Source organism: Acartia tonsa, chromosome 14, assembly GCF_053477335.1.
Source record: "Acartia tonsa isolate MP-2025a chromosome 14, ASM5347733v1, whole genome shotgun sequence".
NCBI lineage: Eukaryota > Metazoa > Arthropoda > Copepoda > Calanoida > Acartiidae > Acartia > Acartia tonsa.
The window spans coordinates 9,876,716-9,892,776 of NC_137273.1; the positions used below are offsets into that span (position 1 = coordinate 9,876,716).

The following is a 16,061-nucleotide window of genomic DNA, read 5'->3' on the forward strand; positions in this document are numbered from 1 at the left end:
GATCATGGAAAGAAAACAAAGTCATTCCTTAATAAGTCACCTTCCTAGGAAGGACATAAGTAGCTTCCCTTATGTGAGAATTTGTTAGGTAAAGGGCATAACTTGTCTCCCTTAACAAAGATTTTGCAAGATGAAGGACATAAGTAGTCTCCCTTCACCACACAAAACCTAGCTTTTTGGTCCTTCACATAGCAAAATCTTGCATAAAATAGTTTATCTGTCCTTCACATAGCAAATTCTTGCAAAACATAGCATTTATGTCCTTCACATAGGATTTTGGTCCTTCACATAGCAAAATCTCACAAAACATAGGTTTTTCTGACCTTTTTCTACCAGGAGATCAGAACTAAATCAGAACACACATAACAAGAGTTTATACATAATACATTAAGATTATCAATTATGCATTTAACTCTGCATAAATTATGATAATTCATTATTATTACCCCTCCCCCCCCCCTATTTAAAATTTACCCCTGCATAAATTATGATAATTTATGCTGAGTTAAATGCATAATTGATAATCTTAATGTATTATGTAAAAACTCTTGTTATGTGTGTTCTGATTTAGTTCTGATCTCCTGGTAGAAAAAGGTCAGAAAAACCTATGTTTTGTGAGATTTTGCTATGTGAAGGACCAAAATGCTATGTTAAGGACAGAAATGCTAAGTTTTCCAAGAATTTGCTATGTGAAGGACATAAATGCTATGTTTTGCAAGAATTTGCTATGTTTTGCAAGAATTTGCTATGTTTTGCAAGAATTTGCTATGTTTTGCAAGAATTTGCTATGTTTTGCAAGAATTTGCTATGTGAAGGACATAAATGCTATGATTTGCAAGAATTTGCTATGTTTTGCAAGAATTTGCTATGTGAAGGACATAAATGCTATGTTTTGCAAGAATTTGCTATGTTTTGCAAGAATTTGCTATGTGAAGGACATAAATGCTATGTTTTGCAAGAATTTGCTATGTTTTGCAAGAATTTGCTATGTTTTACAAGAATTTGCTATGTTTTGCAAGAATTTGCTATGTGAAGGACATAAATGCTATGTTTTGCAAGAATTTGCTATGTTTTGCAAGAATTTGCTATGTGAAGGACATAAATGCTATGTTTTGCAAGAATTTGCTATGTTTTGCAAGAATTTGCTATGTGAATGACAGAAATGCTATGTTTTGTGAGGTTTTGCTATGTGAAGGACAGAAAAGCTAAGTTTTGCAACTTGAAGGACATAAGCAGCCTTCCTAATGTAAGAATTTGTCAGACAAAGGACATAAGTCACCTCCCTTAAGTTAGATTTTGTTAGATGAAGGACATAAGTAGCCTTCCTTAGACCAATTTCCAGTGACTTCTGTCCTAATTAGGAATGACTTTGTTTTCTTTCCATGATCCAAACTTTGTAGTCCTATGTATCATCCATCAATGTGACTACAACAGTAGAACATTTATAAAATTCTAGAAGAAACAGAATCCATTCCGGTCCAGCGGTTAGTATTTTGCAAGCTCCTTGTTGCAACCGTAAAAACGAACGATTTACATAAAAGTTAACCTAAAAAGATTATTCAATACAATTCATGAATTCTGCATTGTAAAAAAAAAACAATGCTTACTGCAGCTGTTTATAAAATAACAAGGAAAATCATATACCAAAACCATAATAATTTTTTTTATGAATTTACTAATTCTTCTTCGTTTTTTGATAAATCTATGTACATCCTCAATTATTATAAACAAAATTAACACATTTAAGTTGTAACCAACAAGCGAAATAAATCTAAAATAATATTTGGGGGGCAGATGTAGAGGTAGTGAATCCTATGTGTTAACCCCCAACGACAGCTGAAATCACGTATGGATTTCGTGATTTTTTTTCTAATCAATTTCGTTGTAAAAGTTTACTGTCAACGAATAAAATAACATGTTAATAAAACTTTGGGTACCAGTGTAATTTACAGCCTAATGTCACCTCTCTCCGTAAGGAAATTAAATAAATAGAGCAGGTGAAAAGGGATAAATTATATAGAAGACTTGCTAGTAAGAAAAGTTGAATGAAGACAGTAATATTTCAGAAATGCACACAATTGCATAAGTTCTACATTCAAGTAAAATTTATAGTTTTGTAGCAAAGAAAATCTACAAAAAATGTCTGTTTGTTTTTCCATTTTTTTTCATTATCAGGGATATATAGGACAATAATGTATAAATTTTTTTGGTACCCAAAGTTTTATAAGGTGTAATCCCAATTAGATGGCATAAAATCTTTGGTGACTTTTATGGAATCCTGATTAGATTCTGTAAACCTACAGAAGATGATTTAAGTCCCTCCACAGATTATGACGTCATACGATAGAATAACCAATGAGAGTCCAGCATAAATTTTACCATTGGTCAATTACAGTGTATACTGGCCTCTCATTGGATATTCTATCTTATGTCGTCATAATCTGTGGAGGGACTTTGATCATCATCAACCTACAGTTTTAATTATAGTTTACAACGGGTGTAAATTGGCTTTCATTAATATAATAGTCATTGTCTTATCCCTAAGATCACTGCTTTCTTCAAATCTAAAGTTAGAAAGAGATACTTAAATTGTAAATTCTAAAATTATAACAAATAATTCATGAAATTTTTAGTGAGAGCTTACTTTTTATTATTCATGAAATAAACTAATAATAAGGGCTGAGATTAATTATTTTTGTATGCGGAGTGGTCTAAAAAAATACCTCCCAAATTTTTTTTTTCGAAAGATATTAGGGGTTGGAACACCCCTCATATTTTCAATTTATTTCAAAAATGAGTGTGGGGGGGGGGGAGAGTTGGGTTTTCACTGTTTAACAATGTTCTTTGAGTGAAAGCGCCAAACAAATCAATGTTCTACTTTTGGATACAATTTTCCTTGCTATTAGAAATTTCAATATTAAGTTTTCTTTGAAATAACTAAGACGAATGAATTATATAAATATTCAGAAATTAATAATTTCATTTCATATTTGAAGTTAATTGAATTTATTTTAAATTCATATTTGTATTAGTTTCAAAAAATTTACAAAAAGAAAAAGAGTTTAATTGATTTTACTGAACATACATACACATACGTCCAGGTCCTGATCCTCCAGGTCTCCAGAAATCTTTAAAAGCCTAATGTGACCGCAATTTTTCAATTAAATTCTAAACTTAAGCTTTTCTGTCTACATGTCTACATAAAATATTAAGATTTAATAAAGATCCGCCGCCGTTTTCCCGCCGACTGCGGCGGCTGGCAGCTGCCAAGTAAAGCTTCGGCAGCCGAAATTAATGTTTTGAAATTTTAATATAAAATTGACATAAAGATAAACATTTTTTGAAAAAAATATTTTTCTCGCTTCAAAAATAAAAAAAAGAGCCGTTTAAAATTTTTAAGTAAAAAAGAACCTAAAAACAAAGGCCATTAAATAAAAGGGTTAAGGAAGCGAAATTTGACTTTGACTCACATAAAGTCGGAAATTCATTATCAAACAGGGGACTTGCACAAACTTTATTAGCCCTCTAGCTCTAATGGGAGCTGAGACAAAGGTGCGGCTAGGGGCCCGACTGTTAAGGGTTAAGAGCTGAAAGACAGACTCATAAACATCCGGTAACCTTTATGTAAAGATGTGATTATGAAATTCAAAATAAAGGAAACAAAAATTTTCTTGTTAAACAAATTGTAAAATCCCAAAAATAAATAAGGATATAATTTTCTACAGAATCCGGAATAAAATTTAATGAAACAAGAACAATTTTGTTCATAAGTAGAAAAATCATTGGCTTAAAAAATGATTAGGTTGTACAAACTATCAGTTTCAATTCTTTTAAACCAATATTACAATTATAATCTACATCAGGGTTAATTTTGTTTAATATAATTGTGGGTGTACAATGTACATCAATTTATTGTTTATTGTCTTATCCCTTGAAATCCCTGATTAAGATACAACAGCAATTTAAAGCTGAATAGTGACGGTTACAAGTAGTGACGTACAGACGTGCAAACAGAACTATAGACCAGCTACGCTACTTATAATAATGAAGAAGAATGTATCTTTACGTCACTAGCTTCTCCTCTTACACTTGAAATTATTATGAAAATGTATTTTTATATAGAAGAGACAATTTTGTAGAGTGACGTTTTTCCATTTATTAAAAGCGAAGCTTTTCTATAATTAGGGCCGGTCCGTCCGTCCGTACGTCCGTAACGGATAGCTTTTTTCGTTAATTTAGGCATGTTAGAATTGTCCTATCGATTTCAAACTTTGCATGGTGATTCCTGTAGTAGTTAGGTACGATTTAGAAAGCGTAGCAACCAGAATCACTACCAGAATGTCCGTACGTCCATTTTAAACATGTTGATTTTTACTTTTTTAACGACAAATTTTTATGTGATCTTTTTATCAGATTGATCTGATTTTTGGTATACTGATACCTGGGACAACAAAGTACAATATCATAAGCGAAGCAACTCTATAATCAAGTCCTAAAAATGTAAGCATGTCCATAAAAATTATCCTGTATCAAGCCGTTTTTCAACATATTTACTTAAAATTTTGCTTTGACTCTTATACATTTATATTCTGATTATTTACTTCAGACACTATACAAGTCCGTTTGTCCTTCCATTACAGAACTTCGCTTTTATGGATGTTGTCATCCTTGTTTAATTTGTATTTCTGTTCTTTGGTTGACGTAGATACTCTATAACTAGGAAATGTTAGAATGTACATTCAGCTCTATGATATTGTATGAAATGGAGGTAAAATAAAAAATGTAGACTTTCAAATTATGCTTTTATCCTTATACTATAGTAACAGGATGTTTGTCTGAATGTACCGAAGGATCTCGCTAACCGCTGAACCGATCGGGTTCTCCTTAACAGGGTAGCTTCTCATAAGTCCCGGGAAGGTTTATAACTATTTTCTTGGGGGGTGGGACACCCCCAACCCCCCACAAAAAATGAAAAATTCCCCCCCCAAAAAAAATTTTTTTTTTCCGAATTTTTTTAACTAACCCATTAGTGCCGAACTTCCCCCCTGTCGTCAGAATCACTTGAAATTTTAAACACAGCTTCCTTAAGGGATTGTAAGACATTTGTATTTTTAGATTTTTTGATTTGTGGCATACCAAAGAAGTTTTTTTTTTGCGTCGTTTCCGACGCATTCGGACTAATCATTTTTTCCCATGCGTCTATTATGTACCATATCGGACTAATCATCTTAGGCTTTTACTGTATAATCTATTAGTTGCTTCGCCCCTCACCTCTAGGGTGGGTGGGGAATGTCAGAAAAATAGTATAAAACCATCCCAAGATATTTATAAAGCTTTCCTGATAAGTAAAACCAATTCAGACCCGAAATTTCTATAATCTTTAGCTTCAGACAAAAACCTTACTACTTTATAGTATGGAACACTATACTAGCAGCGGCTTCGCCCCTAGAGGCATCCAGGGACCCTTGGGTTTGGGGGGAGTCAAACCCCCTCTTTCAATTACAGTTTTTAAAGAAAATTTTTAAAAAAATAATGAGAGGGGTTTATTATTTTCTAGGGGTGATTTCTCCTAGAGCGGTTGTGGTACTCTCCCCCAAAATAGTTATAAACCTTACCAGGTCCTATGAGAAGCTAAAATGTAAAGGAGAACCATATCGGTTCAGTGGTTAGTGAGATCCCTTTTACGCAGACACATGTATGTAGAATGTATTTAGATCCTGTTACTTTATTAAAAGGATACATAACACAGATACTCTACAATCAGTGTCTGTCTGTATGTCCATTCGTCTGTATAAAACAATTCAGAATATAATTATTTGGTACTAGTGGCTACGCCCCTAGAGGCCTTTAGGGGCACTTGGGATGGGGAGAGGTCATTGAATTCTACAACAATATTTTTTATTTTAGATTTAAAAAGAATTAATTTCATTAAGTTCATTCTATTTTTTCTTGTGTTGGGGGTCTTTTTTAAGTGGCGATTTCTCTTTGGAGGGTGGTGGTACTCTCCCCCAAAATATTTAGAAACCTTACCAGGTTCTATGAGAAGCTACCATGTAAAGGAGAACCATATCGGTTCAGTGGTTAGTGAGATCCCTTGGTACACAACACACAGACACATGTAGAAAGTATATCCTGTTACTTTATTAAAAGGATACATAACACAGATACTCTACAATCAGTGTCGGTCTGTACGTCCATTCGTCTGTATGAAACAATTCAGAATAAAATTATTTAGTACTAGTGGCTACGCCCCTAGAGGCCTTTAGGAGCACTTGAGATGGGGAGAGGTCATTGAATTCAACAACAATATTTTTTATTTTATTTTAAAAGAATTAATTTCATTAAGTTAATTCTATTTTTTCTTGTGTTGGGGGGTCTTTTTCAAGGGGCGATTTCTCTTTGGAGGGTGGAGGTAACCTCCCAAAAAATAGTTGTAAACCTTCCTAGGACCTATAAGAAGCTACAAGGTAAAATACAGATAGATACAGATAGATAAATACACAGATAGATACCCTTTCACTTTATTATAATGTTTAGCAAAGAAATATGATTTTGTCGACAATTATATTGAACAACCCAATACATGACAACCCCTTAACCCCCCCCCCCCCAGCCCCTGTTAATCCTTAAAGTTTTATAATAACTTTTTCTTATTTGTTGTCTTACCAACTGTGGGGAATTGTATTTGTATTTTGATTGGTTGGTTTATTAAGTGTCCAAATGTTTCAACCACTAAATGTAATCTACAGAAAGATTTTATGGTATAATATCCCTGAGTAAGTACATCAATTTATCGGCCATTGACTATTTTAGATCCCTAACAAATACATTTCTTAGTTGTAGCATAGTTGTTAATTATTTGGATGCAATTATATATATACAGACGGACGGATGTACAGACAGACCATAATTGTAGAGTATTTGCGCTATTTTTATGAATATATTAACAGCTAGGCTGCAATAAAAATTACGGAAGTATAAACATATTTACAGTCTTTAATTGGCTGTAATTTTGGATATATAGACAGACATACATACATTCCCTAGTTGTAAGGTAGCTATTATTTATTTGGATGCAATTATGGAAATACAGACAGGTGGACGTACAGACAGACCCTAGTTGTAGATTATCTGCGCTACTATTTTTATATCCTTAAAATAAAGTAACAGGTTATTGTATGTCTTTGTGTGTGTACCAAAGGACCTTGCTAACCACTGAACCTATATGGTGCTCCGTTACATGGTAGCTTCTACTAGGTCCTGGTAAGGTTTATAGCTATTTTGAAGGAGGGTACCACCACCATCCCGAGAGAAATCACCCCTAGAAAATAATAAACCCCAAAATTAAAAAAAAACTTTTTCTTTAAAAAATTGTAATTGAAAGAGGGGATTTGACTCCCCCCGCAACCTAAGGGCCCCTAGATGCCTCTAGGGGCGTAGCCACTGCTTGTATTGTATTCCATTCTAAAAAGTAGTAAGGTTTTTGTCTCAAGCAAAAGATTACAGAAATTGCGGGTCTGAATTGGTTTTACTTATAAGGAAAGCTTTATAAACACCTTTGGATGGTTTTGTGCTATTTTCCTGACATCCCTAACCCACCCTAGAGGTTAGGGGCGAAGCAACTAGCAGATTATAGGAGATTATACAGTAAAATTCTAAAATGATTAGTCCTATAAGGTCAAAAAGGACGCAATGGCTAAAATGATTAGTCCGAATGCGTCGAATACGACGCACAACAAATTATCAAAAAAAAGTATGTAAACTAACTAAAATTAAAGAAAACTTAGCAGAAACTAAAAATATATAATAAATGCTATAATTAATTATAAATAAGTATGTTTTAATTCATTAATAGAAAAAAGTTAGACCTGGTGTGGAAATTTTTTCCTATTTTTTCCACCTCTGCCATGAAAATATGATTTCATCTGGTCATCGAATTAAGTGAGAGCCCAAGCAATGTAGAGGACAAAACTTGAAGCTCTATTCAGTTATTTACAAACATTTAAAAAGGACATCATAAAAAAATAGAGTGATAGTATAGGTTTGAATTTGTGCGTCGTTTAAGACCCTATTGTCATTAATGGGCTAATATTAAAAATGAGAGGAGGGGGCACCCCCCCCCCCAAAAAAAAAAATTTCGCCCCCCCCCCAATTTTTCTTACTTTTTTCTTTTAAAATCTAAAATAAGAAATTTAATTATTAAATTCGACTCTCTCCTCAAGTGCCCCTAGAGGCCTCTAGGGGCGTAGCCGCTAGTCCTTATACTAAAGTAACAGGATGTTTGTCTGTGTGTACCGAAGGATCTCGCTAACCGCTGAACCGATCGGGTTCTCCTTAACAGGGTGGATTCTCATATGTCCCGGGAAGGTTTTTAACTATTTTGGGGGAGGGTACCACCACCCTTCCAAGAGAAATGACAAAAAAATCGAAAATTTTAAAAATATATGGGAGACTTCAACGTAACATAAAGAGAATTATCTTAACTTAAAGAAGTAACGTAGGGACTTTAACAAATAAAAACATCTAAAGTGCCACTAGAGGCCTCTAGGGGCGTAGCCGCTAGTATTAAATAAATTGGAGTTGCAGGGGCGAAAAATAGCGTTAAATAGGAGAGGACAATGGGCTGTTTATTACACTACTCCCCAAAATTTTATGATAACGTTTTCTTATTCGTTGTTCTAACAACTATAGTGAATTGTGATTGGTTGGTTTATTCATTTGAGTGTTCACATGTTTCAACCATTAATTTTAGCCTTTGAAGGGGTTATTTTGTGCAGTATCAGTAGATACGTGGTTCTATTGACTATCTAAAAATTATATTTTATCGGTCTTTATATGAGAATTTAAATTTGCTAGGCCATTTAATCTATTTTTCCGTCAGTCCTTCTATCTACAACGGCGCTTTGTATTTTTGTTTTAATTCAACTGACCAATAATCATCCACTTTGTAACTTACTTTGTCCGTCGGTCAGTTTGTAAGGCTTTGGGAAATTTGTTTTTAACTTCAGCTATAAAGATAGGGCTGATTTTTAAAAATGAAATCATTTTAAAATGCGCATCTACTACTCTATAATAAAAATCATCAGCTTTTATCAAAAATACAGATTTGTACTCTACAAGTCACTATGTCCGTCTGTCATTGAATTTGCTACTTATATATACAGGGTGTTTTTTAATAGGACAAAAGGGCCCTAAAGCTTTTCTTTTCAGTTAAGAAAAAATATTTTTTTTTTTTTGGGGGGGGTGTTCATTCTTTATTTGAAGGGTGGATATATCCTCATCAAAAATAGTTAAAAACCTACCCTGTAACTATAAGAAGCTTCACTGTAAAGGAGAACCATATCGGTTCAGCGGTTAGCGATATCCTTAACTACAGACAAAAAAGCTTTTTACTTTATGTAAAAGTATTGAAACCGTCCTTTTTTTGTGGCTGATGGTTTTAATTGATAGTAGAAAAAGAAGTTGCAGCTGGGATTTTCAAAGTTTTAGTGGCTGCGGTTGATACAAAAGAGAATGCCTGATTACAGCTGCGAACTTGACTGTCGAGCCCTGGTTGTCAAAATGAAATATATTTTACCATTTTGTAAAATTCTGCCGTAAACTATAATATGTTATACATTAGCACTGCAATAATAAAACTACTTTTTACTTTCCTGTAAAACTTATATAACCTACTTGCCATTGACAGAAGCTAATAATCTATATCTTAATTTCTTAATTTGGTTGGGGAAATTTGTATAAGAAAAAAATATTTGGCGATTTTCAACAAATTATGCCTTGAAAACCGGTACTTCCATGCAAAGTACCTATTTTTGGAAGATTTTTGGATCATGTCCAATTTAAAGAATGTGCTAAAATGCGTATATTTTTCAAATTCAAATTGCGCATCTTGTGTTAATAGTAGAAAAATGTTCCAAAATTAGGTACTTTGGAAAAACCGGTTTTTAAGGCATAATTGTTGTTGAAAATCGCTAAGTATTTTTTTCTTATACAAATTGCCCGAACCCAATGAAGAAATTAAGATATAGATTATTAATTTATGTCAATGGCAAGTGGGTTATATTAAGCAATACTTTTGTCCTATAAAAAAAACACTTTGTATATGGATGTTGTTGATCTTGATTATTTCTTTTTTTTGCAAAGCTACATTTAAAAGGTTATCAATTATTAACTGCGAACACAGTAATAGTGTCTGACTGATTATGACGTAACAAAAAAAAATAGCCAATGAGAGGCCACTATAAATTTTACCATTGGTCAATAACGGCCTCGAATTGGCTAATTTTTTTTGTTACGTCATAATCAGTCAGACACTATTACTGTGTTCATTAACTGCATGCATTTTAACATTTAACAATTGTAAATAATTGTTCTTTATAATAGCGAGGCTTTTATGCAATAGTAAAGATTATCGAGTTATTGCACTTTCCCTATTGTTTCAGGAATCATTGTTTTAAAAATAATTTGCATATAGTAATCCCCTGTCATGTTTGAATGTATTTGGGGAATTCTAAACTGCAAGTTGGAAAAGGATAATTTGTCACACAATATTTTTTTCTAAATAAAAGGTTCAGCAATATTATAATGGTTTAATATCTATCTATCTATATCTATATTAATACAAAGTAGAATTATGTCTGTCCGTCTGTCCGTCTGTCTGTCCGTCTGTACCTTAAGATCTCGGTAACCACTGAACCGATTGGATTCTACTCTCCAGGGAATATACCTACTGGTCCTGTGGTCTATCTATCTATCTATCTATCTATCTATCTATCTATCTATCTATCTATCTATCTATCTATCTATCTATCTATCTATCTATCTATCTATCTATCTATCTATCTATCTATCTATCTATCTATCTATCTATCTATCTATCTATCTATCTATCTATCTATCTATCTATCTATCTATCTATCTATCTATCTATCTAGCTATCTATCTATCTAATATGAATACTAAACTGCAAGTTGTGGTATGATAATCCATCATCCACCAGAGATACAGGGATATCACAAGTTTCTAAACTTTTCAACCACTAATTATGACCCTAAGAAAGGGTAATCAATGGGTATATAGGATAATTCATCATCCATTGTCTTATCCCTGCTCATCATAACCCTCTCATTCATTACACAAATTTTGTCTGCACTCAAATTTTAGAGTTTACTTAGACTGCTTAATTTATGACGTCACATATTTAATGTATGTGACGTCAATCAGATGCAGGGTTTTTATAAAGGGATAAGACAATGGAAAGAAATTAGTTTCCACTGCACCCCAATTACAAAAATCAAAAAAATTGATCGAAAAAGTTTGGGTCCTAGCTGTGCATTTAAATAAGATTCCCCTGTTTTCTTGTGTTGAAATGTGTAACTGAACATGAAAATGATTACTCTAAAAGACTTGTTTTTTTTTCTTTTAAATTACGGTTCTTTCATAACTTTCTTCATCCTTTTTTAAAAAGAAAACATTAGTTTGATTATGTTTTGTATGCCGTTTTTGTTGTGAAAATTAGTCAGAAGTCCACAAATATACCCAAGTTTTAAAAAAGTATAACTTTTTTGCATGATCTTAAACAGCTTTGCCACTAATTGAAATAATCGTCCCTGTTTGAACTTTGATTACTTAATATTGCTGCGCTACTTATAGATAATGGTTCTAGTAAATGCGCTACAGAACTCTGGGATCTAAAGGGATAAGACAATGTCCGATAAATTGATGTAAATCCCCAATTATCATACACAAAATTATCTCTTCTGTAGAATTAATAAGTTCCTAATGTTTTGAGCAAACGAATAAGAAAATGTTATCATAAAACTTTCCAAACATGGAGAACTTAATTGGTTTCGAAATCCTAACCTGCAGACAAAATAACCCTACTACTTTATACAATAGGACTAACGGCTGCGCTCCTAGTATCTAGGGGCTCAGTATTCGAAGCGGCAGAAAGGGGCTAGAAAAATAGCTCAAAGCCATCCTAAGACTTAATCTGAAAATTAAATAGTCTGAAACCACCACGGGACCTATGTGAGGCTTACCTAAAATATCATTTCAGTAATTATTAAGATCTTAAGCTTCAGATAAAAAACCTATACTATTTTATGTAATAGGATAACTGCTTAATTCAATCATATAATTAGCAAGATTAAAATATAAATTCCCCAAATATTTTCTGTATTGAAACTGTTATTTCTTTCCAATTTCATAAATCATATTTTCCACAGCTATTTATGGATTTAATTGAACCATACCTTATTAGATCCTAAAATTCCTCTATATGAAAGCGAATAGGGGTATTTTAGCTCTATTAAGTGTCCTAAATTTTTAATATAAATGTTCTTACGACACTGACACACACACACACACACACACACACACACACTTACACACAAAATACACAGACATACATACAAACACCCACCGACAAATGTGCTGATTTCCAAGGCCAAATGTACATATATAGATGGCTGTGCAAAATACACATTCGCACACCCACACACACAAACACACAGACCAAAGTCCACGTCTTACAATCATATGAGACAGTGAAAAAATAGGAGTGAGTGGGGCACAGTGAAAATAAACAGGAAGATTGAAAATTGGATTTTTTTGAGTGGAGATGTATTCAAAGCAAATAATTATTAGTTTTAAAAATTGGGGTGTGTAGAATTATTTACACATCTTACCTCCAAATAGCTTAAAACCTTCCTTATGAAAGCCTAATGTAAAACTTTCTTTAAGGCTTTACACACAGAAAGACGGACCAACATCTTTTTATATTTTAAAGCTCATCTGCACTTTGAACCTTTAATTAAGTTTTTTATTATTGACGGATGTCGCCAATATTAATATTTCATATCTAATGTACTTTGTCTTTATTCAAATACTTTCGGCTGCGCCACTAGCATGTATGATAGTAAAATAGCCTTTAAACATTGTCAGATCTATGAAACGCCTCCCTTTAATCTGTTATCTATCTATTTATAGGCTTCTCATGGTCATAATTGTCTTTAAAAGCTTCCCTAGGGCTCAAACAATATGATAAATCTTTGTGCACGTCCGTTATTTAACATACATTAAATTAGGGTCAAAGACTTTTTAACTGGTCCGTTTTTTCACTGTGTGCCCTAAAGAATATGAAAGGGGGTGGTTAACATTCAAACATAGGGAAAAACTGTTTATAAAAATACACAGTCAGAAGCAGAAAAGTGGAGAGAGGGAGAAAAAAGGAGAAAAGAGAGAGAAAAAAAAGAGAAGGTTTTAAGAAATATGCAGAGCATGTTTGCGACTCACTATCTATCTATCTATCTTCTTGGCTATCTATCTATCACTCTGGCTATCTATATATGTATATCCAGTTTGAGACAAGAAAAGTGCAAAAATTTCGCCGTCTAAATTTGCACTATCCAACACCATTAGGACGAGTTTTGCAGTCAGAACTTGTGTGTATGTTTGTGTATGTTTGTGAATGTGTATTTGTGTTAAATCACGGGTTAAGGGAGATATTTATAAAAAGTCACCTGTTAAATTTCTTTTTAAATCAAGAAACCTTTTTATCGCATGAATGACACCCCTGCAGACCAAGTAAATTATATACTGGATGCTTATTTGTTAGAGAATTTTCAGCCGTCTTAATTTGCAGCCGAGAAATTCACCTCTACCACTAAAAGTTTCTTTCAGGCGGACTAATAGCCTAAAATTTAGAATTATAGAGTAGCTTCGTTATTAAAAAGAACATTTAATGAGACCCAATTTCATTCTACATCACTAATCATTTCAAATAAGCATTGGATAGTAATAAAGGCTAACTTGCCTGATAATTACATAGACATCATCATATCATTCTTTAAGAAAGTTTTTAAAGGATTTAATTCCTTTTGTGTTTACCTTAGATTACCTTGTACGGGCGGGATTGCAGCCCAGGACTTTTTCGACTTGATGCACTGTCCAGGTCCTGGTCCAGCAATCCAGGAAGACTAAGAGTGACTGATACGCACCCTTCTATGTCCAAACATCCAAGTATATTAGGTGAAGTAACATCCATTAGACAACCAACTCTCTGTAATGCACGAACTTAGTCTGAAAAGTCCAAACTGTGCATGGTAACGAGTTGCGCCTGTTTTGGGCCAAGGCATTCCAACCCCTCTAACAATTTACATCGTGCATAGTAGCAGTGGAAAACATTTTTAACGTCTTTAGTTATGACGCTGTGTTGGACCGAGATTCGAACCTATCACCTTCCCGACGATGAGTGTATGCGCTACGTGTTAAGCCATGGTCGCAGGTTATCCTTTTATGTTACCTAACTTCTCATTTTTTCCTGTATTAAAATTTTTGCAATTAAGTGTATTTAAATATAGATATATTTAAAGGTTTGTATGCTTTAGTAGAGAGGGAGAGGTCAACGGCTACATTTTAAATCAAGTAAAACAACATCCACAATCAGCAAAGCTCATCATCATATGATATAAAGTAATTTTTTTGTCTGAATTATCAATTTCAGGGAAGCCCTTGATGGTTTTAGACTATTTTATTTGAAAATCTAGTCTTTGGTTGATTTTAGCCTTTAGGTTTATCCTCTTTTTAGGGGTGTATCTCCTATGAAATAAAAATCAAGAAGAACAGCCAAGCAGATAAAAGAAACATTGTGATACAGATTGGATGATCACTGTTCATGAAAATCTGTAAACAACACATCTTTTATAACAACTAAGAACAATTATATTACTCATACTCATTTAAACAGTGTATCATAGACAATATAATAGACAAACAGGCTGACATATGCAGGTATAGAATAGAAGCTGTTTAGTGATCATATGAATCTTCACCAATAGCTTAGGTCATTAACAAGATAACGGATTGACAAATAACCTAACTACCACTTTACTAGTAGCTGCGCTCCTATCCTCCAGTGACTTCTTAAGTTAACTCAATCAGTCCAGTAATAATCGAGATCTAAAGCAACATAAAAAGAGCTGTTAATCTATATTTTAGAATAGTGGATGCACCAATAGCCTCTAGGGGCTTTGATTCAAGAGGTTTGATCAAACTAATTTTTCGTGTTTTAGATTTTAAAGAAAATTTTAAAAAAAATAATTTTTTTCAGGGGGGGTAGTCGACCCCACTATTTTAATTTTAGTTTTAAAAAATATTTTTTTTTTTTTGAGGGGGGTATTTTTCATATTTTGGGGGGGTTGGGGGTGTTCACCCCCCAAGAAAATAGTTATAAACTTTCCCAGGACCTATTAGAAGCTACCCTGTGAAGGAGAACCCGATCGTTTCAGCGGTTAGCGAGATCCTTCGCTACAAACAAACAGACAGACAGACAGACAAACAAACATCGTTCTACTTTGTATTATATTATAGATAGTGGATGTCTGGTAAGCCGAGCGTACTCGGCCCACGGGGTAACGAGTTCGGATTCAACGGGCCCTAGCCTTTAAGTATTCTACCAAACAAACAAGCAGGATTCAATCATACAGAATTATATATTTAAACTGAATAATATTTACAAGTTATGTTTACTATATATATACAACAAAAATATGACAATAGTTAGGTTTGAAGGGGGTGTGGGGCGCTAGGGCTTAGCGCCCGACGGTAGACAGGCTGTGGGGGCAGCGGTGGTAAAAGGGGAGGCAGCGCCTCCCGATTATATAAGTGCATGATGGACTCGTGATAGTTGCATGTTCAAGTCCCCTCCCCACATTTAGGCAGGCTTAGTTTGACCGCCGGGTGCGGGGTTAACAGCGGTCATGAGATGGATAGTGATATAATAGGATTAGTGCGGGGGGTTTGTTATCATAAGTCACAGCGAAGCAACTCTGTATTCGGCCTGTCCGTATGGGTGTCGTATTACCACAACCTCCCCTTCAAGGGTTGCGTGGCTCCTGAGCCACCAGGCCTTGAACCTGGGGATACGACAGCCGGCTCATGCGCCGGACAGGCAGTTCCTGGGGCACAGCTCGATGGAGGACAGCTCGGGCTACACAGGCTCCTCGGGACACTCGTTGCTCGGTCTGACTGTGGTTGGTGATCAGCATTGTCAGCTCCTG

At 34.1% G+C, this 16,061-nt stretch overlaps 1 protein-coding gene across 1 annotated transcript in view; it reads left to right on the forward strand.

Moving 5' to 3' along the window:
- Positions 1 to 13,983, forward strand: part of LOC145306411 (uncharacterized) — a 92,641-nt gene extending 78,658 nt beyond the window's left edge. The window contains exon 5 of the mRNA XM_080148505.1: positions 13,896 to 13,983. Coding sequence (XP_080004631.1) covers positions 13,896 to 13,983 — 88 coding nt within the window. The remainder of the gene's footprint in view (positions 1 to 13,895) is intronic.
- The last annotated feature ends 2,078 nt before the right edge of the window (positions 13,984 to 16,061 follow it).